The sequence below is a fragment of the Carcharodon carcharias genome, chromosome 6 (assembly GCF_017639515.1).
Source record: "Carcharodon carcharias isolate sCarCar2 chromosome 6, sCarCar2.pri, whole genome shotgun sequence".
In the NCBI taxonomy this organism is placed as follows: domain Eukaryota; kingdom Metazoa; phylum Chordata; class Chondrichthyes; order Lamniformes; family Lamnidae; genus Carcharodon; species Carcharodon carcharias.
The window spans coordinates 6,919,137-6,946,542 of NC_054472.1; the positions used below are offsets into that span (position 1 = coordinate 6,919,137).

At 45.1% G+C, this 27,406-nt stretch overlaps 1 protein-coding gene across 1 annotated transcript in view; it reads right to left on the reverse strand.

The window, feature by feature from the left end:
* gask1a (golgi associated kinase 1A) overlaps positions 1 to 24,311 on the reverse strand; it is a 49,318-nt gene extending 25,007 nt beyond the window's left edge. Inside the window, exons 1-2 of the mRNA XM_041189682.1 lie at positions 24,184 to 24,311; positions 9,796 to 11,271 (exon numbers count right to left, since the gene is read on the reverse strand). Of these exons, the coding sequence (XP_041045616.1) occupies positions 9,796 to 11,271; positions 24,184 to 24,186 (1,479 nt within the window). The 5' untranslated portion in view covers positions 24,187 to 24,311. The remainder of the gene's footprint in view (positions 1 to 9,795; positions 11,272 to 24,183) is intronic.
* Between the last annotated feature and the right edge of the window lie 3,095 nt (positions 24,312 to 27,406).

A 27,406-nucleotide genomic window follows, 5' to 3' on the forward strand; every position in this document is an offset into this window, starting at 1 on the left:
CTAACCCACTCATTTACTGAAAAGACTTGAGACCTTTAAAAACCTACCTGAAAATGGCAGCTCCTGTCATCTTCTCTTAGGCTCACCAGACTTGCCCTGGGGAGTCTGCACTGGCCCATTGCTGCTGCAGTCAGGGTCGGAAACCGCGGCTGAAAATAGGCAGTATCTCTCGGGGCGCGGAAAAGTTCACGGGCAGTGGCAATATGCCCAGCATTACCGCTGACAGGTAGATCTGGGCCATTATAATTAGATGGAAATTAGCACTGGGGATTGGATACTGACGATTGGAAAACAGCAGATACCAGATGTGTTGAGTAGATTTTTCACGTCAGTCTTAACAAATAAATTCAACCTGACTCGGGAATCCCTGAACTGATACCAGGTGTGTTGTGAAGCAATCACAATCCTATTGCCTGGGTGAAATGGGAGACATTCTAGAATGAGAACAAAAGAAAGTCTATGGCAAGATGGATTTTTTTTTAACAACCATTCATGGCTTCACCTCCCTACCTGAAAATCCGTCCTTTAACAAACATAATGACCCAGATTTGGTGTTAAGAATAACAATGAAGCCATCAGTGTTCACCATCATTATGGAGCAAACTGCACAGCAACATGCGGAGTTCACACATGCGCAGTTAGACATGGGCGTCAGGGAATTGCCGGCTGATTTTCCCTGTTCCTCTACAAGCTGCAACTTCACTGGTACCTCACTGTACGACTTGAATTCAAGCACATGAAGGGTGCAAGGCTGCTGCACTTAGCCGCTCGATAATTCCTAAACACGCCAGAGAAAGTTGTCTTTGGCAGCTTTACATCTCATGAGACAGTGGTTTGCTGCAGAGGAGTACAGAGGGCTGAGAAGGTGCAGAATTTGCTGGTCTGTTTTCTCTGGCCCTTCATCTCAGCCAGTCGAGCTCTCTGTTCCACCTCACCTCTCCCAATGCCCTTCCAACCAGTCAGCCTCGAGTGGTCACGGCCATTGATGATTGTCTCCCAGTTGTCTGAGTCAATGCCCACCTTCTTCACATCTTGCTTGCAGATAGGTGTCCTTGTAGTGGAGATGTGGATGTCCAGCAGGTTGTGACCCAGTGACCAGTTTCCCGTACAGAAGATCTTTGACTTTATCCATTTGATGAATGTAGCAGAGCCAATTGGGCATTGTTGGCTTGGGAATGGGTGCATGCTGATGGAATTAGCGTGCTGCTGGACATTTGAGTTGGTTATCTTGTCCTGACAAGAGATACCGAGGAAAAGCCTGAGATAGTGAAGATGGAAACTGTTCAGCCTCTTCTCCTACAATCATATGTTGACCAGGTCTCCAATGTACAGGAGTACACTGAGGGCACAGGCTTGGTAGATTCAGTTTGGTGTTCTGTTGTTCCACATTTTCTTACTCAGCTTGGACATAACAGCTGCAGGTTTTGTAATGCATGTGTTGATTTCAGAAAAAATTAGGGCTGGTGCATTTAGGCAGAATTGAATTTTTAACAGCATGTTAAGTTTTAAGTACTTTCAAGCAATCTCTCTGGCCCTGAAAATTCGATTGTACAAGTGTTGAATCACATTCCTATATAATTTAATTATTTGACTATTTCTAAAAAAAAGGAGACATGCTGTCAAAGCTCTTCATCCTCCACTCACCTGGACAGATGCAAGCTTGCCAAATTTTAAAGGGAGCAACAATTTATACTGCATGGGAAAACGGTGCTGATTGGTTGTCAACTCTGATTGGTCAAAGTGTAGCCATGGAGGATGCACCAGAGAAATATTATTCCCTACGCCTTTGTTTAATTCAAAAAAGGTATAATGCCTAGAGATTTGTGGAATTTAATTAATGTTGGAGATTTTAAAAAATAAAGTCAATTTTATTTAACTTTTTCTTTCTGTCTCTTTTATCTCTTTCTTAATTCCACCTGTTTTGTTCCCTTCTCTTTCACTTCTGTATATGATTTTACATTATTTATTTCCTGATCCAGGTGCTGCAGGCTGAATTTTTGAGGTTGGATTGTGATTCTGGTGCTGGTCTTAGTTTCAGCTTGGGAACCTGAAAGTGATCATCTTGGGACGTATATTGCAAGCTTCCCGAAGTCGGCTAATTAAGAAGCCACCTCCAGGAGCCCCGCCCAATTAAGCACTGTGGGCAGACCAGGGAAGTCCAATAGGAGGGCCCACCCTGATGTCTGGCTGGTAGCCCCACTAGCAGAGATGAGTACTGCTAAGGCAAACAGGGGACCACGTGCGTGCCTTAACATGGATGCATTCTCTGCAGCATTGAGGGAAATTAAAAATCATGCAGGAAGGAGGAAGATCCTGGTGGCACCATCAACCCACCCCCAATTGGCCCATTAATGGGCCTAATTGGCCTCTGCTGTATTTCGCAAAATAACCTTGAGGCAGAAATGAGTTGGATAATAGATCCTATGTGCTATTTTCCAACATTGCTCCCAGTCCTGCCTTCTAAGCTACCTCCGCAGGACAGAGAAAATCCAACCCTGCCTGTCTCTGTGAAGATTCTCCTGCCTCACTCATACATGCCATTGTTCCCATGAAGAGGGTGCCGCACTGTAGAGGATCTGTAAATACTCGAGGTTGACACTTAAAAGCCTGCGAAATGTCTGTGGAAGGCTGTAAGTACAATGAATGGCAATGACTGAACCATCCTGGCCAATGTACAATGTGAAACGGCCTGACAGTGGCAAAGGACGTTTCATGTTTCTATTTAGTTAACTTTGGAAGACTGAAGCACTTGTTGGGTTTAGTTTCATGTAGTAGTGTAAGGCAGTGTCAGCATTTCTAACCCATGTCGAATGTTGAAGGGTAGTTAACGCCAGGCAAACGGGGGCACCATTCATTAGCAGGTGGTCGGCTGGGCTCTGGGCAGGTACAGTGCTGTGATTATCACTCAAGGAATGTAGCACTACTTGCTGAAATTCCACAGTTACGCTGGAGATCACATCAGCTCATTCTATAACTTTATTTTTTGGACTACTTAGACAACTTGCTTCCAAAAAGATTCCGCACCTGTAACTGGGTACCTCTCTTGATTCCATCTATGAAATTAGTCTTGGAAAAATAATCAAGGATGTGACAAAGTGTTACTTTCTTTCTCTTTATCAATGTTTGGGGGAAATATTGACCAGAAGGAAGATGATTGCATGGTCTCCTTGGGATCCAGTCTACTCCATGAAATGGGACATTGGAATTATGTGGAATTACACAGAATTTACAGCAAAAAAACAAGCCTTCCTGCTGGGAGTTTGGTTCATGAGTGTCCCCATGCCAGTGGGCCTGCACACTGCATGTCTAAGGGCCAAATCGCCACAAAGTTCTGAAGTTTTAGCCTGGGGCCATGAAGGGCACAGTTTCCATGTGTTGCCATAAGGAGGCACAACTGAAGACTTGCCAATGGACAGGCTGTGTACTAACAGGGAAAGACTTACACATCTGGCTCTCTTTTTCACATTGCTGCTAGCCAGCAGGGTAGGCTGAAAATGAGAAGCAAAGTACTGTAGAGTGCTGTCATTCGGGTGGGGTTGCATTCCCGTGAAACCTCGCAAATGGCGAAATCGGAGAGGATGAACATGCTTTTGAATGGGACTCAATTGGATAGGTTCCATCGGTTTGGGCAGTTACAGTACTCCACAAAAATTAGTCTTGGAAAAATAATCAAGGATGTGACAAAGTGTTACTTTCTTTCTCTTTATCAATGTTTGGGGGAAATATTGACCAGAAGATGATTGCATGGTCTCCTTGGGATCCAGTTTACTCCACTGAAGACTGGTAGACCTGTGTGTACTCCAAATTTTTGCTTTTTGTTTCCGATTTCCAGCACTGGCAGTTTTATTTGCAACCCATTTGAAAATCGCAGTCGATGAAAATGAAAAAAACCCAAAAGCAGAAAACATGCTAACTCTTCACCCACCCACTGGACACATTACATCAACCTGTTGGACGTTTGCCACCAGTTGAGCTGACAGCTATCATATAACACTCATTACATAAGTCACATTCATTGAAGCAGGTTACTACTTTTGAAGAATGATTATAATCATCTGATTTTTTTCAACACATGTTTGGTGTGCATAGCTGGTCATTACCAATGAGAATTTAAGTAGAGTTTATGATAGCCTGATCAACCTATTTGCAGTAAATATCAGGCACAGGATTTGAACCTGCACACTGAAAAAGGGACCAGAATTCAGCAAGGCACTGTTTCATACACTTTGAGTACAGTAAATTAGATCACTAAATCAGTAAATAAGATGACAACTTGCTAAACAGAAGGATTTAAACCCAGGAACTCTCACATATTCAAATGAAAGTCCCAAAGCGAGGACCATACCTCAATACCAACAAACCAGCTCTACAAAGGCACTAAATAACCTTCAAAGGCAATATCCTAAGACAATATGCTATATTATTGCACATCTCTACCCCTGCCTTAGCTCATCTGCTGCTGAAACCCTCAATCATGCTTTTGTTACCCCTTGACTATCCTCTCAATAGATATTGACAATACTCTCCTGGCTGTCCACTCTCCATAAAGTGGAGCTCATCCAAAACTCGACTACCCATATCATAACTCACACCAAGTCCTGTTCACCCTGTGCTTGATTTTAAAATTCTTAAGATTGTTTTCAAATCCGTCAATGGTCTCACCCCTCCCTTTATCTGTAACCTCTCACTACCCTCATCCAATTCTGGCTTCTTGCACATCCCCAGCATCACTCCAACATTGGTGGCTGTTGCTTCAGTTGCCTGGGCCCTAGGCTCAGGAATTCCCTTCCTAACCCACTCTGCCTTCCTCTCATTTAAGATGCTCCTTAAAGCCTACTCCTTTGATCAAGCTTTTGGTGACCTGTCCTACTATCCCATGTGGCTTAGTTTGATAATGCTCCTTGAGATATTTTGCTATGTTTGAGGTGCTATGCAAATGTAAGTTGTTCTTGTTGTAGGATGGTCCGAATTGGACAAACTTGGGAAGCTTATGAGTGCTATGTGTGGGATTTTAACCAATGAAATAATGCCATACCGCTGTGCACACTTGGGGATCCTTAAACCTGGGGCTCTGCCATCCTGCAGCACCAATAAGGTCCCTACAAGGAATGGTAATGACCATCTTGATAATGACCATCTGTACACATGAAGCACCTGATAAGACAAAAAAAAAATTAGATGATACTAATTATTCTCAAAAGTAGGTAATCTGTTACAATGAATGTGACTTGTGTACTGAGTGGTGTATGATAGGTCTCAGCTGTCAGCTCAGTTGGTAGTATTCATTTCTGAATCAGATGCCCAAGTCCAGGGATAGGAGAGTACAAAATCAAGGTTAACACTCCCAGTGCAGTACTGAGATAGTGCTACCCTATCAGCAGCACTATCTTTTGAATGAGGAGCTAACCTGTGATCCCATCTGTTCCCTTGGATGGACATAAAAGATCCCACAGCATTATTTTGAAGAAGAGCAGGGGAAGTTCTTCCTGATGTTCTGGCCAATATTCATCCCTCAACCAACATCAATCACTAAAATAGATGATCTGGTCATTACCACACTAAGGTTTGTGGAACTATGCTGCATGCAAATTGGCTGCCATGGTTTCCACATTAGAACAGTAACTACACTTCAACATTACGTCATTGACTGTAAAGCGCATTGGGACATCCTGAGGTTGTGAAATGAGCCGTTCAAATGAAAGTTCTTTCTTTTCACTGAAATCCTCCAACGTGTAGCTATCTTTAATTGTGATCCTCAATAGAACAGTTCCAAAATATTTGTTCGCGAGATTGATCTTGGAGAAAGTGGAACTCATCTTTGGGTCAAGGCTCAGGTTGGGGCCTGGGCCCAACCCCACGCCTGTGAAGAGGCCAAAAGGTCTTGGGGTGTAGGGGGACTGAAGCGATCTCCTTTATAAAGAAACCATCTGGGCACAAGAAGACTGTTCTTTGGAGGAAGGAGAGTAGCAACCCCATTACCCCCCCCCCCCCCCACCCCCATCACCCCAGGCTAGACAATTACAGTCAGTTTTTCTGGAATCTAAGGTAACAGGGAAGAGGCACTGGAGGATATGGAAACTTCTGAGGAGAATCAATTAATCTAAGTATTAGTCAGGTTAATTTCCCAGTGTAGGTTCAGAAGAAGCTGGCTCCTCAGCAGCCATGGGGAGTAATCATGGCTGTTCAGTCTGCAAAACAAGTAGCTGACCATAATCATGAGTATTTAGGATTAGAAATAGGTGGGTACACAACATTCTAAAAATGAAAGCACAGTTGAAAGGGCAGCTTTACTGAATTGTGTGAAGAGATAGGAAGTATCTCCATTTCTCTGTTATTTGGCAACAGTTCTATCTGACAACTGAAAACATTTATGCTAACACGAGGTAAGAGAACAAGATGCACCTTGGAATGGCAAGCAAAAACGTTCAAATCCTCTGTGACAGAAAGCATGTGCTTTTTAATCAGTTGCTGTTTGGACATCAGGTTCTCATTTAGATTATTAGGAGAGTTTGTTTCAATGTTTGGTCATGGTAATTAATGTCTGCAATTCAGAGTCATGACTAATCACTGAATTACTTCCAGCCTATCGCTTTATTTATAACTATTTAATGAATCACAGCTCTAACACAGCAGCTGCATTTTCATAGTCTTATCCAGCAACTCTTCTGATTTCTGTATAAGCTCCATATCATTCAGCAAAGTCTTGATGTTGCTATTTGGCAATTGCAACAAATAAAACCTCAAACTACTTGGGTTTTTCAAAGTTTTATTAGTCTTCTTGGCATGTTGGACTTGACTTTCCTCTGCTATCCATTTTGGGATTGAATGGGGTAGTGGTAAACCAGGAGAAACTGGGCGGTGCCAATGGCTCTGCCAGCCTCCAAAGGTTACCCATCTTTTAGTTCTGTCTTCCTCAATAGCACAGTTCCAAGCCCTAGGCCTAGAATTTTGTTTGCTCTGATCTGATATCCCAGAGGAAGTGCAACCCATCTGAAAGTCCAGGATGATGTCGGTGCCTGTATACCACCCCCTTCCCCACAAAGGGGCTAGAGTTAGGATTAAATTGCAATTAGATGAGGACTATGGTTTCTTCCCTCAGTCACGGTTGGCGTAGCCACATCTTCACTGCCTACTGCAAGTAAATGACACCTAAGGGGCAAGGTCCGATTCATTTATTAATTTATGGGATGTGGGAATCACTGGCAAGACCAGCATTTATCGCTCATCCTTAATCGCCCTCGAGAAGATGATGTTGAACTGCCTTCTTGACCGCTGCATCATTGCTCTGCCACAGTGCCGTTAGGGAAGGAGTTCTGGGATTTTGATTTTGGGAGGTGCTATCGATGAAGTCTCAGAACGTTACCACCATGTGTCTTGTAGATGTCAATCACTGCAGCCATGGTGTGCCTGTGATGCAGTGGGTGAACGTTTAAGGAGATAAGGTGCCGATCAAGTGGTCTACTTGGATGGTGTCAAGCCTCATGAGTGCTGTTGGAGCTGCACTTATCCAGGCAAGTGAAGAGTGTTCCAGCACACTTCTGACTTATGCCTTGTAGATGGTGTACAGGCTCTGAGTCAGGGGAGTCAGGAAGTGAGTTACTCGCTGCAGAATTCCAAGCCTCTGTTCTGCTTTTGTAGATACAGGATTTATATGGCTGGTCCAGTTCAGTTTCTGGTCAATGGTGACCCCCAGGAAGTTGATGGTGGGGGATTCAGCGATGGTAATGCCATTGAATGTCATGAGGAGATGGTTAGATTTTCTTTGTTGGTGATGATCATTGCCTGACACTTGTGTGTTGTGCCAATGTCACTTGCCATTTATCAGTGCAAACCTGACCGTTTACCAATTCTTGCTGCATATTGGCAAAGACTGCTTTAATAACTAAAGAGTTCTAAATTGTACTGAGAACTGTATAATCATCAGCGATCATCCCCACTTCTGACCTTATGATGGAGGGAAGGTCATTGATGAAGCAGCTAAGAATAGTTGGGCTTAGGACACTACCCTAAGGAACTCCTGCCCTGCAGTGATATCCTGGGGCTGAGAATGATTGGCCTCTGACAACTACAACAATCTTCCTTTGTGCTACGTATGATGCCAACCTGTGGAGAGTTTACCTGATTCCCAGTGAATTCAATTTTATCTAGAGCTAACAGCCAATCAGAGGGTCAGCAGCTCAGGATTGGCACTGGGTAAAATTCAGCCCGTCCTTTGAGACACTTCTTTGCCCATGCTTTTGGTCAACCGCCCTTTTAACTCTTCAGTGTCAAATTTTGTTTGATAATGCTCCTGAGAAACACCTTGGGGCATCTTTATATGTTAAAGGTGCTAAATAAATACAAGATGCTGTTGTAAATACCTCTACATGGGAATCATCAACTGACTCATGTACAATATCCAATATGCCCTGCTAGTATTGTAAACCCATCCGCAGAAAACTGTAAAATTACCCCTTGACTTGGATTTAATGTGGAGATGGTGACCTTATTCACCAGCTGGAAATCAAGGGCGATCCTGCCTCTGCCAGCCCTGGAAGTCACCACAGCATTTAGTTTTGTGGGGAGACAATAGCATGGTGGTATTGTCACTGGACTAGTATTCCACAGACCCAGGGTAATGCTTTGGGGACCTGGGTTCGAATCCCACCATGGCAAATGGAATTTGAATTCAATAAAAATCAGGAATTAAAAGTCTAATGATGACCCTGAAACCATTGTCGATTGTTGCAAAAAACCCATCTGGTTCACTAATACCCTTTAGGGAAGGTAACCTGCTGTACTTACCTGGTCTGGTCTGGCCTATATGTGACTCCAGACCCACAACAATATGGTTGATTCCTAAATGTCCTCTGAACTAATGCTGGCCTAGCCAATGACGCTCACTTCCGATGAATAAAAAAAAAGTTGCCTGAGATGTGGCATCCATGCCCCAAGGCAGGACGTCCTGCCTCCAAGAGCTGTCAACCAATCAGAGGCAGTGCAGCTCGGAACTGCTGGGATTGCAGTAGGACCAGGAGCAGTGCTGGAGCCCCAGACTTAAGGTAATTGGAACAAGCTTTCTGGGGCCAGTGCTGGAGGCCCTCATAAAGAGGAGGTTTCCTTTTATTTCATTTGTTCACGGGATATGGGTGTCATTGGCTAGGCCAGCACTTAATCCTCATTCTTAATTGCACTTGTGAAGGTGGTGGTGAGCCGTCTTCCTAATCCGCTGTAGTCCACGTGGTGTAGGTACACCCGGAGTGCTGTTAAGGAGGGAGTTCCAGGATTTTGACCCACCAACAGATGAGTCCAGTGATAGGCCGGGGGATTCTATAAGCAGGGGTGGCTCTCGCCACTGAAGCGACCCTCTGTGAGGCACAGGGTTCCTGAACAGGTGGGAACCTCCTCCCCCACTTCTAGGCTGCAGTCAAGCCGCCAGCTACCTGGCAACTTCACTATGTGGTGTGGATCTTCATTCCCCACCACCGCCTCCCCACCCCCGTTGGTAAAATACCAGCACTGGCAGGAAGAGGCCCTTAATTGGCTGTTAATTGGACACCTAAGGACCTCAATTGGCCCAAGGGCATGTGCAGTCATCTGCATCCTACTTGACTGCTGGTAAAATACCAATGAAGGTGGGTAGGCGATAGGCACAACATACTCCCCCTGCTACCTCACTCAGTTTTATGCCTCCCACTACCCGGCAGCCTGCTACTGTGGCGGGGCTTGTAAAATTCCAGTCATCGTGTCTAATACGTCTAAATATAAGTCTCTTTAAGATTGTGGAAAGTTAGCTCTACTCTGAAAGAAGCTTACCTGTAAGAGGAAATCAAAAAGAGCTAACTTGCCCCACTCGGAGTGTTTCACACTGAGGCAGGACACGGTGTGATTCTCGGGAGCCTTGTTGATGCCGCACTGTTGCCGAAGCACTGCCTGGTATTGAAACCAGCTCAGGTCGAATGAATTTTGGTCATTGTTGGGATCATTTAGATGCTGAATGTCTGAATCCCACCAAACAACTGGCCTGGCCACTCCGTCTGTGAACTTGTACGGGAGCAGTGCAGCATTAAATCTTCGGGCTACAACAGGCAGACTCCGGTTTAGACCCAGCACCCTGTCCAAATGGAAAGCTAAGACTTCAGCGAGGTCACTGGGCCGCTTTATTAGGCCGCACAGTCCCTTTTGACAATGTCCCATGAGGTCATGGATCACAATGGAAGAATGAAAGCTTAGACCTACTTTGATGACTTGCCCATGAGCTGGTATCCGTGCTTTTGCAACTACTGAACCATTAGCCAACAGTTTCATCTTTTCAATGTCACTCGAGTCAAACCAGGGTGGAGGATCTTCAAGGAGTCTAAAGTTATCTTCCATCCCTGAATCTGGATGACTGGTTTCAACACCGTCACAGATTTTATGCTCAGTTATCCTTTTCCTCACTTGTGAAGTAGTCTGTCGCTCATTTTTCCCATTGTTTACCAATGAAAAATCGAGGTGCTTCTTCCTTGCAGTGTAAAAGAATGGTACTTTCCCAAATCCCTTATAGTCATTGCCCCTAACTTTCTGAACAAATAGTTTAAATTGCGGGAGAACTCGTTTCTTAGCAACAATATCCTGAATGTCAGGTTTGCAATGAGTCTGCAGAGACCTCATGTCCTTTTTATCTGCTGTATAATTCAAAATAGAAGATATTTCAGGCATCTCCCCAACATCTCGGATGGCTGTTGTGTTCCCATTAGACTTAAGAACTTGTGAAAAGGCCTTGTCCACTGAGGAGTGATAACATATTGGGCCAATCCTTGGAAGCCCTGGCATCAGAGATGGCTCAGCATCCCTGTTGACTTCCTGCCTTTGGTTATTTAGAGTTTCAGGCAGTATAATCTTTCTACTTTTGTGTCTTTTCTGCAGCAATTTGTTTTTATGTTCCATTATGCTGAAAGCCTTTTGCATTTCACCATAGCTATACTGCTTTTGAAATGACTCTATGTAGCTGTGTGGCTTAACGTTCAAATGCCATCTCTTTAGATAACTGTTCTCCATTGGTAGTAATTTGTAATTTCTGTGGAAGGTATTTGTTTGCTTGGGGAAGGTGCCAGTGTTTCTCCACAGTCTTCTTTGCTGAGTAAGTTTTCCATGTAGCTGGCTGGATGCTTGGTAATCAAGGCCAGACATTTTGTCATCAAAATGGAGAGATGGATATGTGTTTATCACCACCATGGATAGGGCAGTGAAGAAACAGCAGACAACCACAGGCTTCTTCCTTAATTTTCTCTTCAATTTAAATCTGGGCACCTGAAAAGAGGGGGAAAAAAAATAATAGTTCAACAAAATTGTGCTGCTTCATAAAAATCTGAATGCTCATTACCACAAGCTCCTGGAAAGAGTTGATGGAAAATGTATTGAATGTTTGTGAGATTTACAAACCCTTCAGTGAAAATGGTGGAGATGTTTTTCATCAACGAAACAGCAAAATAATATGCATTTACATTACTCAGAATTGGCAGGCAGAAACAGGACATTCGGCGCACTGTGTGTATTAGTGTTTATGCTCCAAGTGTATTTCCCCCAATCTTACTTCATCTCACTCCATCTCCATCTTTCTCCCTCATGTGCTTAACTAGTTTTCCCTTAAATGCATCTATACTATCCGCCTACACCACTACATGCAGTACAAGTTCCAAATTCTTATCACCATGGTTTTATTTCTGCTGTGTCTGCATAGATGTTGTTCCAAAATTTCAACATCAATAGTTGGCCACTGTTGACTCTCACGAAATGTTTTGTGCAGTTGAGTAATGGCAAGCCATCCTCAGCTGTTCTTGTTAGTTAAGCAATTGGTATTACTGGGGCCTGTGAATAGGTTTTAAAACATAGAAAAACAGAAGAAGAAGTCATTCAGCCCTTCGAGCCTGCTCTGCCATTCAATATGATCATGGCTGATCCTCTATGTCAACGCCGCACTTCTGCTCTCTTCCCATACCCCTTGATTGCCTTTAGAGTCAAGAAATCTATTTCTTTCTTAAATATTTTCAGTGACTTGGCCTCCACAGCTTTCTGTTGTAGAGAGTTTCACAGGTTCGCCACCGAGTGAAGAATTGCCCCCTAGGAAATTTCCTTACAATAACTACCTCCTGAGGAAATAACATTTCAGAAACAACCTTGAGTGTGTGATTTGAAATGTGGAAAAAAAAATGCTAATTATCAACTGAAACTTTTAAACTGCAGACTTTGATGGACCAGGAGTCAGTGTAAGTTGTCAAGGCAGAGATATTGGGTGAACAGGGCCTCATGGAGGATAGGATAAGGACAGCAGAATTTTGGATGAGCTGGAATTTATGGAGGATAAAGGTTGAGGAGCTGGTCAGGACAGGTACTGAAACAAGCTTAGAGCCGATGAAGGCATAGATGAGGGTTTCAGTGGCAGATGAACTGAGGCAGGGGTTGAGAGGGTGGGTTGATGTCACGGAGGCAGACATAGGTAGTCTTTATAATGGATTGGACATAGGAATGTAAAGCTCACCCCAGGGTGAATAGGATGCCAAGACTTCAAGCTGTCTGTTTCAGCCTGAGATGAAGACTGAGGAAGGGGATGAAATCAGTGGTAAGGGCATGGAGTTTGAAGCAAGGACAAACCAAAGAAAAATGTGGCTAATTCAAGACTGGATATCAGACAAGCAGCTTGACAACAGAAGGACAATAGAGGGGTGGAGAAAAGTGGTGAGGGGGTGGAGCTGGGTGTCATCAGTGTACATGTAGAAGCTGCCCCCATGTGTACAGATGATGTCACCAAAGGGCGACAAGGACAGCTTGTTGGGGAACTCCAGATGTAATAGTGCAGGGTAAGAAGAGAAACAATTGTAGGAGATGCTTGAGTTATGGTTGGTTAAGGGTGGGACAATGTGAGGGCAATCCTGCAGAGCTGGACAACAGAGGAAAGGTATTGAAGAGGAGGATACAGAGACATTGCAGATGAGAAGGAAAAATGCATCCCAGTCACAGTCTCAGAAGATATCATTTGTAATTTTGACTAGAGCTGTTTCCACGTTGGCTGGAGATGGAAACTTCACTGGAGAAATTCTACTGGGGAGCTGTGAGAAAGATGGGCACAGATTTGGGAGACAACAGGTTGAAAAATAATGGAGAGGGAAGCAGGCTGTTGGAGATGCCATGCCAGTTTTCAAGATCAAAATCTTTTCATTGAGGAAAGGGGTGATGAGGGTGATTTTGATAAGAGTGGGAACCAGTATCTGAGAGGGATCAAGGGAATCAATTTTCAGATCAGTTAGCATAGGGAACAGCTGGTCAGCAGTTTAGTGGGAATGAAGACAAAGGACCAGGAACTGGGTATCATGGACAAGGTGAGCACAAAGAAAACATGAATGCAGGTTCAGGGCTAGGACAGAGAGGAATTTGGCTTAAAAACAGAAAGAGCTGGAAATACTGAGCAAGTCTGGCAGCATCTTTGGAGAGAGAAATGGAGTTAATGTTGTGAGTCGAATATGATTCTTCTTTAGAATTGGGATTTTAATGAAATTGGAGCTTGCATTCCTTAACACCTGAAAGGAATATAAAAAGTTTTTCGTTAAAGCGTCAGATGCGGCCAAGGATGAAATGAAACCGTGTACCATGACAGCTTTGAGATAGGTTGAATCAGTGCTCCTGGAGAGAGAGGTCGAGTGTGTGGATGTGGCAGGGCATGCACTGAGTGTGGATCTCGGGATGTAGCAGCAACAGCAGTCTTAGGAACATTGCAAGTCTCAGAAATACCTATAATCCTGGATGGATTTGAAATATGAAGGATGTTGTAAAGGTTGTTTGGTGTTTCACAGAAAGGTACAGAGGCTTGTATGGTTGAACATAAACCATTATGGGAAACCCATAACTAAGCACATATCTAAGGTACTGCCATGCTGTTTCTATGCATTCTCCTTCCAGATTCTTCTCCACAGTCTATTCTCATGTGACTGCATCATTACATGGGTGGTTCCTCAGTCCCATGTTAACCCTTGGTCTGTCAAACACTCTTATACTACACATCTCCTCGTCCTTACCCAAATATATATTTACAATGCAAACAATCTTTACTTGCTATCCCTTCTCTCTCCCCTCAAGTCTCTGACTTCATAAATTCACATGATCTGAAGGCTTGACAATTCTTCCAGATCTCATCCCATCATGTGTGGAGCAATGGTAGTATCAATTGCTTTGGGTTGACTTTGTCAGTTTGGCGTTGAAATTGTAGTACTCTGTGATTCCAGCACTTGGTTATCTCCATTTGATTTGCTTTTTGTGCTTCTTCAAGTTGCATTTCTCTTTATCAAAAATACATTTGCTTTGTTTGGAAATTGTAGGTTTGTCCAGTTCCTTCCAAAGGGAATGCTCACTCTGTTCATTCCCAGAGCAGACTGGGATTTTCTTTTTTCATGGGGTCTGCCATGATCTTGCTGAATATTGAAGTTTCAAAAGTGGAACTTTCATTTCCACTTGTTTCACAATTTTAGCCATTTCATTTTTCAACAACTCAGTGGTTCTCAGTATGTTTGAGGCATCCAGTGCGTTTTCTTCTAGCTCCTTGAGCTTCAGTGTCAGATTTACATTGTCCAATTTCTTCTTACATTTTATGATTTTTCTCGTAATTCAACAGGCTCGCCTCGAGTTTCTTCTGCTGTTCTTCCATTTTGCTGTTCAAAACAGTCTTCATTTCTTCATGATGTTGAAGGGTTATGTATTCCTCTTGCATTTCATCTTGAAGGGCAATCAGCTATTCTTTCAACTGTTTATTTTCTTGTGTACCACTTGCCAACTCACACTGCACTTTAGTACATTGCTTTGTCACTACTGGTTGTTCCAATACTGCTTTTGTTGAAGTAGTGTTGAACAACTTATTTTAGTTCCTCATGTTTTTCCAGGGCTATATATGGATTCGTCAAAGAGTCTTTCAGGCTGCAACTTTTTGAGTACCTTTTCTGCCTGCTGTTGTGCCTGGCTGTACCTTTGGTTGAGTTCTTTCTGACTCAGCTCTGAAACTATCATTTTCCTGTGGAATAGCTTCATTTTCTTTTTACAGTTCTTGTTTCTTTTGGGTTATCTGAGATACATTTCCTTTACTCACAGCCAGTTGCCCACTCTGCACTGCTGCCCCCATTGCAGTTTGGCTAATGAGTCAGCATTTTCAAAAAAGGCCTATTTTTAAGTCTTTCGACTGTTCCTCAGCCTCTTCTTTCTTTTGCACTAAACTCTTTGACTCATGCACTTCTACGACCATCTTGTGATTTGCTTGAGTACTGTCTCCTTTGGCCTGGAATCTCCTGTTTCCATCAGCCTGGGGTCTTCTGTCCCCCTTGCTCTGGGGTCTTCTGCCTCCCTCAGCCTGGGGACTTCTGTCTCCCTTGCTCTGGGGTCTCGTGTCTCCCTTGCTCTGGGGTCTCGTGTCTCCCTTGCTCTGGGGTCCCCTGTCTCCCTTGCTCTGGAGTCTTCCGTCTCCCTTGCTCTGGAGTCCTTGTCTCCGTCATCCTGGGCCTTCTGTCTCCCTTGCTCTGGGGTCTCTTGTCTCCTTCGCTCTGGGGTCTTCTGTCTCCCATGCCCTGGGGTTTCCTCCCCACTTTGGCCCTTTATTGGGCATGTTCTGGACCTTCTTTCAAGATCTGTGCTCTCCACAACCTGGAGTTTAAAATATTTGTCAAATATTTTAACAGCTCACCAAACGTGGATGAGGATTCACCTGTACCTTGTGTTAGGATTACTTCATCCACAAATACACCAAACAACTTTAAAAATGTATTAACTTGTACTTTTTCTGATTTCTTACTTAACCCTGATGTACTCCAATAATTAAAAAAATTCCCTTCTCCAAGACTCCTGATCTTGGGTTTGGTTTAGCCCTTGCCTTTCGTGTGCCTAGACCAGTCAGGTAGTTTTAATTTACTATCGATGGCCTTTTTTTTTGGGTGAGTACCTCTTTAAATGTTTTTTTTTCTCTTCAAGATAGCTCCGCAGCTGCCGTTCTTTTTTTCTCTCTCCTGTTCTTCCTGCGCTTTGTCAGTTTCAGTGGGATCCCACTCTGCCAACGGGTCCTTTTCTCCCCCCTCGTTTAAAACTTATTAGCCAGATAGGAAATCTGCTGTTTGGGCCAGCTACTGGATTTTTAAGCCTGGGGCTCAACCTAAAGGTGGGGCAGAATTTTCAGTTTGACGTGTGTGTTGTGGGGAGGGGGGGGGGGGGAAAGCGGGCCCCACACGTAAGATGATGCACAGTGACGTTGAGCGAGCGTCCCGGTGTCGCCGCGTGCCATCGCGATATTTCGCTGGGCGGGTGCGCAATGAAGTCCGACACGCGACCGCCATTAATTAAGGGGCCAGTTAAGGCCCTTAAATCGGCAATCGAAGGCGATATTTAGGTGCCCGTGCGATCTTCGGATCGGCGCACGGGCGCGACGAGCAGGTGGATAAGAGACTTTTCTATGAACCTCATCCATGGGCGGGATAAGAGGGCTCAGTGGGGTCGTCAATCTGCTCTGTGGAGTATTTATTGCAGAAAGTGTTTTCAACCTGTGTGACCTGCAGTAGTTCAGAACGAATTCCAGCAGCTTTGTGTACTTTGAACCTTCAGGTCAGCACTCTGCAGTCAGGAATCTTTAGCAGGCCTGCAGCTTCCCGGAAGCCTGCCCTTAAGCCTGGGTATGGGATCTGCCGTGTCCACTGGAGGCAGCTCCTCTGAGAAGGGAGGGAGGGCTAGAAGGAGGAGGAGGCCAGGAGTGCACATTCAGCCTCCGGGAAGCCACCTTTGGGAGGCCAGGTGCAGGCACAAGGGACGCAGGGTCAAGTGGTAGTCCAAAGTGGAAGGGGTCGCAGAAGACACCACTATCCTGCTGCCAGAGTTTACAGGTGGCGAAGCAGCTATTCAATATGTCTGAGGCGCAGTGCCAAAGGAGGCTCTGACTGTCAGGGGAGACAGTCAACTATATCTGTCAGATGATTGGCCCTGAGATCTCACCTAATTGCGTGTGCGGACGCCCTGTGCCAGCAGCTCTGAAGGTCACAGCTGCCCTCAGCTTCTACACCTCTGGCTCCTTCCAGGGCTCGGTGAGTGATCTTTGCGATGTCTCCCAATCAGCTGTCCACACTTGTGTCAAGCAGGTCACAGACGCTCTGTTCAGGCGTGCATTGACCTTTATCCACTTCCACTGAGACCCAGGAAAGCCAGGCACAGCGAACCAGAGGCTTCGCAGCCATTGCTGACTTGCCCCGTGTCCAGGGTGCTATAGACTGTACACATGTGGCCATCAAGGCACCAGCAGGTGAGCCTGGTGCCTTCCTCAACAGGAAGGGCTTCCACTCCATGAACGTGCAGATAGTGTGTGATCACAGGATGCAGATTCTACAAGTCTGTGCAAGGTACCCAGGCAGCTCCTACAACGCCTACATCCTCAGACACTCCCAGATGCCGGGGCTCTTCAGTGTTCCGACCCGGCTTGAGTGACAAGGGCTATCCCCTCAGAAGGTGGCTCATGATGCCTCTCCGCCATCCAATATCAGAAGCTGAGCAATGGTACAATAGGAGCCATGCCTCCACAAGGGTGTGGTGGAGAGAGCCATCAGTCTTCTCAAGTTGCGCTTCCGATGCCTGGACTGCTCAGGGGGCGCACTCCAGTACCCTCTAGATTGTGTGTTGGTAATAGTGGTTGCATGCTGCACTCTTCACAATCTTGCGCTGGAAAGGGGGGAAGCAGTGGAAGATGAAGACGTCGACACATTGTCTTTGTCGATGAGTCCAGCACTGATTCTGAGCATGAGCATGCACAGGGGAATGCTGAAGAGGTAGATGCTGACCTGGGACTACACCAAGGAAGCAGGGACACCCGCGAAGCTTTAATCCAATGAACCTTCAGCTAGCACAACACAAATGGATCAGCAGGACCAGCCTTGCCTGGTGCATCCACACTCAACAGCTAAGTGCAAAATCTGCCAGGTCATCAGCAGGAACTAAAACAAAAACAGAATTACCTGGAAAAACTCAGCAGGTCTGGCAGCAACGTCGGAGAAGAAAAGAGTTGACGTTTCAAGTCCTCATGAGCCTTCATCGGCAGGAACTAAGGGCCTTGTACATAAATTTGAATGTGCAAACAAACACTCATGACATTTTTCTTAAACATACAGATGCAGAACGAGCCACCCTCAGCCCTGGTCACACATCTGAATTTTAATTTTAACATCAGATGTTCTCCCAATTGCAAAACAATACTGTAAGCAAGCACAAATAAATTCTAAGGAAATAATCTCAGGCCAACACAAAAGCACCAGTGAGAAAACCATAGTGTGCCTAACGTGCCTTACATTTCCATTTGTGGGTGCTACGTCTTGGCGTTGCCCCATCGTTCAGAGTGGTATCTGAGACAGCCTGCTGACTCTGCTGTCCTGTTCGCTCGATGACCTTGGCGGTTGTCCTCTGGCCTGTGGAGCCTGTGCTTGCCCTGCCTGGGAGGGATCTGCCAGTTGCACAGCTGGCATCTTCCCAGTCGTTGCAGCCTCACCGGATGAAACGGTCACTGGGAGAGGGGCGGAGGAGCTGGTGCCCTCATCCAGAGCGCCGTGAGAGGAGCCCACAGAGATGACAGGCAGCTGCTGCGCCAATGTGAGGTCGCCTCGGACCTCCCTGCTCACCGTGGATGGATGGGTAACGGGCTGGGAAGCTTGAAGCCCACACCATCTCCCACAGCTGTGGCCAATGCTGCTGTGTGGGCTTGCAGATCCGAGCGTAACCCCAGGAGAACCAGATTGTTCTCTTGGAAGCGTCTCTCCACGAGGGTCGCCACTCTCTCCATGGAGGAAGCATGATGCTCAGCCATGAGGCTCACTGCATCAGTGAAGCTCCGTGTGAACTCCTCCAACACGGACACCAAGCGAAGCACAGCCTCATGTATCACACCCAGATGCCCCCGCACACCCAGCCATATTTCCTGCGTTTGCTGTGTCGTGGACGACTCCAGAGGCACATCATCAGGCACCGGCTGAGCTTGTGCCTGGTCTCCTGCAGTCCTCCGACTGCTGGCGCCATCAGCACTCTCTGTCTCTGCCAGCTCCTCCAGTGAATGTGAAATGCCCTCTCCACTGTGCCCCGGGACACTAGCCGATGTTCCAATGCCCACCGAGGTGCTAATATCAGACTAGTGCCTGCCTCGCAGAAATGGTGTGACACAGGTGACACTTGAGGGCCCTCTGGTGTGAGGGGGGCATCTGCAACTCCTCCTGCCGCCCATGCTCTGATGATGCTGAAATAAACAACAAGGACAGTGGATCAGTTAGCGTGCACACAGTGACACATTTCACCCCTTTCCCCCTGCTCATTATGCGCTCAACCTTCCAGAACCAATGGACACGGACATTGGTGGGGTGGTAAACAGTGAGGAGGATAGCCTTGCATTACAGGAAGATATAGATGGGTTGGTCAGATGGGCTGATGAATGCCAAATGGAATTTAATGTGGATAAGTGTGAGGTGATGCACTTGGGCAGGACAAACAAGGCATGGGAATACACGATGAATGGTAGGACCCTGGGAAATAACAAGGGTCAGAGGGATCTTGGTATGCATGTCGACTGGTCCCTTAAGGTAGCGGGACAGGTACATTAGCTGTTTAAGAAGGCATATGCCACATTTGCCTTTATTAGCCGAGGCACAGAATATAGGAGCAGCGTGGTAATGTTCCAACTGCAGAAAACACTACTTAGGCCACAGCTATAGTTCTGCGTGCAGTTCTGAAATGCGCTTTATGGGGGGGGATGTGATTGCAGTGGAGAGAGTGCAGAGGATGTTTACCAGGATGTTGGCTGACCTGGAGAGTTTCACTTATGAGGAGAGATTGCATAGACTGGGGTTATTTCCCTTGGAGCATAGGAGATTGAGGGGGGGACATGATTGAGGTGTACAAAATTATGAGGGGCATAGATAGGGTCAACAGAAAAGAACTTTTCCCCTTGGCGGAGGGATCAATAACTAGGTGGCATAGATTTAAGGTAAGGGGCAGGAGGTTTACAGGGAATGTGATGACCAACTTTTGCACACAGAGGGTGGTGGGAATCTGGAACGCGCTGCCTGAAAGGGTGGTAGACGTAGAAACTCTCCTGACTTGTAATAAGTATTTGGATGTGCACTTGCGCTGCCATGGCATACAAGGCCATGGGCATAGTGCTGGAAAATGGGATTAGAATAGTTAGGTACGTGTTTGACCAGCGCAGACACGATGGGCCAAAGGGCCTTTTTCTGTGCTCCACACCTCTGACTCTATCACTCTGTGACTGAGCAACGTTGCAACAATAACAAATTTAACAATCATCAGTGCTATGGATGTTGGGAGGACATGGCAGATCTCACTGTGGGCCTCAAATACCTGGCCGTTCCACCCCAGCCTCACCGACACCAGTTGACCTGAGTGCATGGTGCTTCTCAAGCTCAAGGGCCTCCTGCTCGAAGCGGCTTAACATGAGGAGGTGTCCCTGACTGTCTCCAGTCCTCGCAAGCTCCGAGGCATTATGAGCATTCTTCTCCTGAGAAAGAGAGAACACCGTTTATTACGGCAAATTGCACATGGACTCTGCACGCGCATGCCGCACCCCAACCACGGTGGGCCATATCAGGTCTCCAGTATCTCCTCTCCCCACTACTGCTGATCAGTCACACAAAGATAGTACATCTGCTCCCGACCCCCTCAATGGTCACCTTGGACACATTCTGCGTACATCACTTTAGGAAACACAGGGTCTTTGCTCCCATATCAAGGATGCGCAACTACGTACAGCGCCGAGGGCAGCAGATGGTTCTTGGCCACGACACCTTGAGACTCCCCTTCCGTCATCTCATCACCCTGAATAGGACATGTGTTGGAGTCCTGAGTATGCACCTAGCTGCATCTCCTGCAGGTTTCCCATTAGACTAGTCATATGCGACTAAGCAACACATGGTGCGGGGGAGAACTCATGAACCACTCAGGTTGATCTAAACATGGGCACTATCTGCTTGCCCACCCAATGTAGGAAAAATGCCCTACATGATTCAATACAGTCACGACTAAGACTGTGGTGGGGGGGGGGGGGACGCCTCAAAGGCTAAGGCTACCTGCTGGGTTAAATGCCCAATGCCAACATGGTACTCGCTTTTCCAGAGCGCAACAAATCGTTGCAGCGCTTACGGCACTGGATCCAGGTGAACCGCACCACATTGCGGGAGCTCACCACCTCCTCCCAGGCACGTTTGGTCATCCTGGGGGACCAACAGCTCCCGCCATTCTTCCACCTCCTCCAGGAGGACAGCAAGGCAATCACCTGAAAAGCGAGCCACCGGCCTACCCTGCAGCCAGCCCTGCTCCTGTGGCAGACCCTGCAGCCTGGCCTGCTCCTCTGCCCTTCCCTCCAGCCTGGCCTGCTCAGCCAACCCCCTGTGGTGCGCCCTCGAACTGGCCATTGTCACCAGCCTACAGGAGGCTGCCAGGCCTTCTTTTAAACAGACTGCCGAGTCGCCATTGGACCCTGCGGTCCATGCATGCCCACTGGCGCCTGCACACTCCCGCTATCCATGGGAGTCGGCAAATACGCTGGGCAGCCTTAATTGGCCCACCTGCGTAAAATGGCAGTGCGGGCCCGATCGTGGGTGCCGATCAGGTCTGCACCCGCATCTCCCCCCCCCGCCCACACACACACAATGAAAAATTCTGCCCGTGATTTTTAAAACTCTGTCTGCAGCTTTTTAAAAACTTTTTTTCAGGTCAGCTTGCCCACCTCATGTTATAGTGCCAGCTGTGACTGCGTTGCTGTAGCTTTCTTGCCCCTGCGCTCTGGGTGTGCTGATCCTGATGGCTGCCTATTTTAAAAGGTAAGCTCAACTTTTTTTTACTGTATTTTGCTTACCCTTCTTGTGATTTGGCTAGGTCTCTTGACTCTGCTTTCATTTAGTTCTTCTTTTCATCTGCACAGTGGATCATTATTGTTTTCAGCCTTCACCCCCTGGCTTTTAAAAAAAAATTTTGCTTAGCCTTTTTGTGGTTTGGCTAGGTCCTTTGACTCTGCCTCTGCTTCTGATCAGGTCTGGCTTCTCACAGCGCACTTCTGCTTTTCAACATTTTTCCTTTTTTTTGAATTTTGCTCAGCCTTTTGGGATCTGCTCGGTTCCTTGACTTTCCAAGCGATCAGGTCTGGCAATGGACCGCCAGTTGCCCTGGTGGAGTCCTTCAGCCTCTACGTCTGTAATGGAGCTTTTTACTTAGGTGTTTTCCAACTATGTCTTCAATTTCTTTTTAGTTAATCTCCAACTATGTCTTCAATTTAGGCGCTCTTCACATCGGTCAGGCTTCAGTTTCTTTACTTCTTCATGTTTTGAGAACCTGGGTTCCTTCTCCAGCTTCTCTGGGGTTTCAGGGTTCATCCTTCACACCACCATGTTGTAAAGACTGTTTAATGTTTCATGGAGAGGCCTGGAGACTTGTATGGTTGAACATAAACTGTTTCTTGGTAACTCATAACTATCTAGATATCCAAGGTACTGCCATGCATAGGTGCCGTCTCCATGCAGGATTCTTCCAGACTCTTTTCCACAGACAGTCTACTTTCATGTGACTCTCTGCATCATATCGTGGGTGGTACTGTTCTCCAGTCCCACATTAACCCTTGCTCTGCCAAACACCCTTATACTACAAAGGATGGAACTTCGGTTGGAATCCATGTGGAATAAGTCAGAGCCAAAGACAGTTGCTGAGGAAGGGGATATGGCTGTGCAAGTGAGTTTTAGCAGACACCTTATCACACACCAGGAGGAAAATGGAAAGCAATGAAAGTGAACTAGATAAAAGAGACTAATGGAAATCCTGATGGAGAGAAGGGTAGAACTTCTTCAAGGTAGGCATCCTGGACGAGAAGTGGCCCTGAATTAAATATTAAATTAAAAGCAAAATACTGCAGATGCTGGAAATCAGAAAAAAAAATGTTGGAAATACTCAGCAGGTCTAGCAGCAGCTGTGGATAGAAATATGGTTAACATTTCAAGTCAAATATGAGTTTAAACTGTTAAATGAAGTCTTGCATTTATATATTTACCTTGCACATCCTCAGAACGTCCCAAAGCATATTTAGGCCAACGAATTACATTTGAAGTGGTATGCAAGCAAACACACCAACCAATTTATACATGCCAAGCTCCCACTTGTGGCAACAGGATGAATTAATATGATTTGTAGTGTTGGTTAAAAGATGAATGATAGCCAGATCATTGGCAGAAGTCTGCATACCTCTTCAAAAAGTGCAATGGAATCTTTTACATTCAACTGACCTGGTAGACGGGTCCTCTGTTTAACATTTCCACCAAAAGACAGCACCTCTAGCAATGCAACACTTGCTCAGAAGGGTACTGAGGTGTTAGCCTAGATTATGTGCTCAAATCTTGGCGTGAACCCACAACCTTCTGCTAGAGAGACACAAATACACCCACTGACCAAGCTGACACTTTTTCTTGGCCTCTTACAATACCACAAAATACCTATCTATCAGAAGCAATTCTGTAGTAGTAGCTTAGTGGGTAGCACTCTTACCTTGTACTCAAATGGTTGTGGGTTCAAGTCTCGTTCCAGTGACTTAAACTTAAAAATCTCAGTAGACATTCTAGTGAAGGAGTGCTGGAGGTGAAATGCTAGTTTGGGTGAATATTAAACTGAGGTCCTATCTGCTCCCTGGACATAAAAGGTCCCATGGTACTACTTTGAAGGTTAGCAGGAGAGTCCTGACCAATGTTTATCCCACAGTCAATATCACCATAAAAGATTACCTGGCTATTATCACATTGTTGTTTGTGGGGGCTTGCTGTGTACAAATTAATTGCCATTTTCTTATTACAAAAGTTTCACTTCAAAAGTATGTCATTGTCTACACAGAGCTTCGAGATGTCCTGAGATTGTGAATGGCACTATATAAATGCAAGTCTTTCTTTCACAGCACTTCTCATTTTGACATCACAATATGGTTTTAAGATCCCACTGTACTCCTGCTGGGACTTGGAATGGTGATATAGCATTAATTTTCAGAGATGCAAGCCAGGTCTAAGTGTTGTGAAGCTTTGCATTACCTTCACACTGTGATAGATTTTCTTTTGGAAAATTGAGTTGTGTCTTTTTAATGCTTCAAAATAAATGTACAAAAGCACTTATATAAAAATAATGAAATCATACCATCTCTCCTCAAGAATGATGATCCTCTTGCACTTTCTGAAACGTATCTTTTACGTTCATGTCAGAAATTCTTCTGCTATCTTCTATCCGTTCCTTCATGAGTTGGTTAGTGGGGGTTTACTGCATTTTTTCCCTTCTATGCAGCAGCAGCATTTTAGTGAGAAACCTGAGCTAGTTTACACTGAGCCAGTTATATACTGGAGCCAGTCTTAAGTTTTTTTTTTGGTGTCAGTACTGCTTCACAGACCCTTCTGTGCTACTCTCCATTTCTAGGAAAAATCAGATAACTTTCCTTCCTATCTACAATCCAAAAACTTCAGTGCAAACTATTTGTTAATTTGTTTCTGGTGAAATTTATCTCTCCTGCTAAGCATTGAGAGAAGTACCTGATGATCAAAAGCTCCCAGCTTTGTATAAACTCCTTTACTCCTTGAGGCTCAGTCCACTAAGCATCAATTGCACTGAACTCCAGTATCATTTCTAATCTATAATGAAAAGTACCAGCAGAAACACAGTTAAAACTGCCTGTCTATCTCCTCCCCTTCTAGGGAGGGCCGTTTATGTGCAGAAGATCATTTCAAAGTAAAAGCTTTATTTCTTTGTGAAGGGCCAAATACTTATAAAGATTATACTGGTGAAGAAACAAATACTTATAAATTTAGACAAGCAAGTGAGGTTGAAGGGAACAGTAGTATAGTATTTATGGTACTGGACCAGTAAGCAAGTGACAAGATTAAAGATAAAAACAAAAAACTGTGGATGCTGGAAATCCAAAACAAAAACAGAAACAGAAATACCTGGAAAAACACAGCAGGTCTAGCAGCATTGGCGGAGAAGAATACAGTTGACGTTTCGAGTCCTCACGTCAACTGTACTCTTCTCCACCGATGCTGCCAGACCCTGCTGAGTTTTTCCAGGTATTTCTGTTTCTGTTTTTGACAAGATTAAAGACCTGGAGACAGAGTTAAAATCCCACCACAGCAGCTGGGAAATTTAAATTTATTTAATAAATAAATCTGGAATAAAAAACTAGTATCAGTATTGATGACCATGGCAGATTGTCCTAAAAAGCGAGATGGTTCACTAATGTCCTTTAGGGAAAGGAGTTTGTCGTCCTTTCCTGGTCTGGCCTATTTGTGACTCCATATCCTTGTGGAAGACTCTTAACTCTGGCATAGCCTAACAAGGCATTCCATTAAGACCAATAAATGCTGGCCTTGCCAATGATGCCCGCATCCTGTCAATGAATAAGAAAAGGTGTTTAATGAGCAGGTAGAAAAAAATTCCTGTAAATGATTATGATTGGTTTAGAAATAGGCCCCGAGTGGAGGCTGTAGTTCAGACACACTGCCTGCACCTGAACCGTGAGGTTTGAAACTCTCCAGATATTGAACCATGGTCCTTGTTTTAATGTCCCCAGAAAAGCTTCAAGAGCCCATCAATGAAGAGGACTCCAAGGCTGGGTCATTGCTAACGTTGCAGCAGCCCTTGGGTAAGTCTGGTAGGGGTTGGGGCCTGGTTTGGGGATCAAGGTTAGGTTCAGGTTGGGGGCATGGGTAAGGGATCCAGGGGTTCAGTGTCGCAAATGGATCGGGAGCAGAAAGGAGGCTGGGTATGGTGCGTGAGGTTGGGAGTGGCAATTGTATCCTTTAATGCGGTCCTTTAAGACCAAATGCAATGGGCCTAATGCATGTGATGCCTCATGTAACAGATGACTCATTTCCGACCAGAAGTGTGCAGCTGCTTCTTGCCGCGATACCGCGGACTTAGTAGACAGGACAGTGCCTGAGAAATAGGTGAGCACTGGACCAACTTCTAGGCCACCTTCTCAACTGCCTGTACATATCACAATTTAAAATTACAAACAATTCAAAACAATGATGGGTTAACGATTTTACTAAATCCATCACGTAGCCCCAAACAGCTCTCAAATAAATGTGCTGAACAGCTGCCCTGTACCCAGCTGTTTGCTCTCTGTAACTTTATGATCACTGAATTTCTAAACTTATAAACAGTGGGTTCCGTGACAGCTGAAAACAAACCTGAGATCAGGGGTGTTTGCAAACTTTTTGAAGCATTATCATTGGTACACAGGACTTGAGGTACTTTAAGGCATTGTTCTAATCATTTCTTGCACCACTTAAAGAAATCAGACTAAAGCTGGGTATTTTTGTTAAGAGTTTTGTAGTTAGCCAAGCCTAAGGGATAAAGTCCTTACTCATAATTACAACAGGAAATTGGTTGAGCTACTGTATGAAATTCTGATGCAAATGGCTTATGATGAAGCAGTTTCTGATTTCACTGTAAGTCATTATTTACTTACATCAATGTTAGTTGGCCTAGTTTGGTTCTGTGGTCTCCTCTTTCTTAGCAAAATCCTTTGCCTTTCAGTGCAACAGATTGAGCTGTGAAAGATGTTTCTAAAAATAGAGTTAGAGCCATTATTGTTGGAATAAAATACTTGAGAGAGGTTCAGTGTCTTCATTCGAAAAACACTCAACACACCTTTGCTCATTAGTTTTATCAAATGTAACCCAGCCCTGGAAATCATGAAAGAACACATCAATGCCTCCTGAAAGTATCACTGTGCTATTTGCCTTCAGTGTTACTGTCACAGAAATAACATACTGAGTAGCAACATAACACAATAACATATGTATTTTCTGGCACATTGCCTTCTTTGGAAAAGTTTGTACAGTTAGAATCTGTTTGTAATATTAGAAGCCATGGATTGCCTCTTCTTTAAAGGAACTTTAAGGGAAGAATGCAAAGATGCAAAAGCAACAACAACTCAGAATAACAATTTACTAGTGGGGCAGATTTTCCTCATTGCACTTGCATATAAAGGATTGCCCCAGGCTTAGGAAATCAAATGGAAGAGTGTTGTGCACAATATGGTGCGTGGGAAGGTGTTAGATTAAAAAAAAGCTTTAAAGATCTTGTTAAGAATTAAAGGGAAATGACCCTAGCTGATAGTTCTCTTGTGTGCAGCATGCAAGTAATCCTTTACACCAGTTTTGTCCATTTCACCAGCCACTAGTCACATGTGGTTAATTGGGAATCCAGAGGTAGCTAATTACATTTCTGATGAAAATGACACACTACCATCGGGCCTGTGATTCCAATACTCACTTTTGTACAGCGTATGAATGTGAATTTACAGGTTGCAAAATTTGATTCCACGGTGTCCATTATTTTGGTACCATGGGTTTTGGTTTCGAAA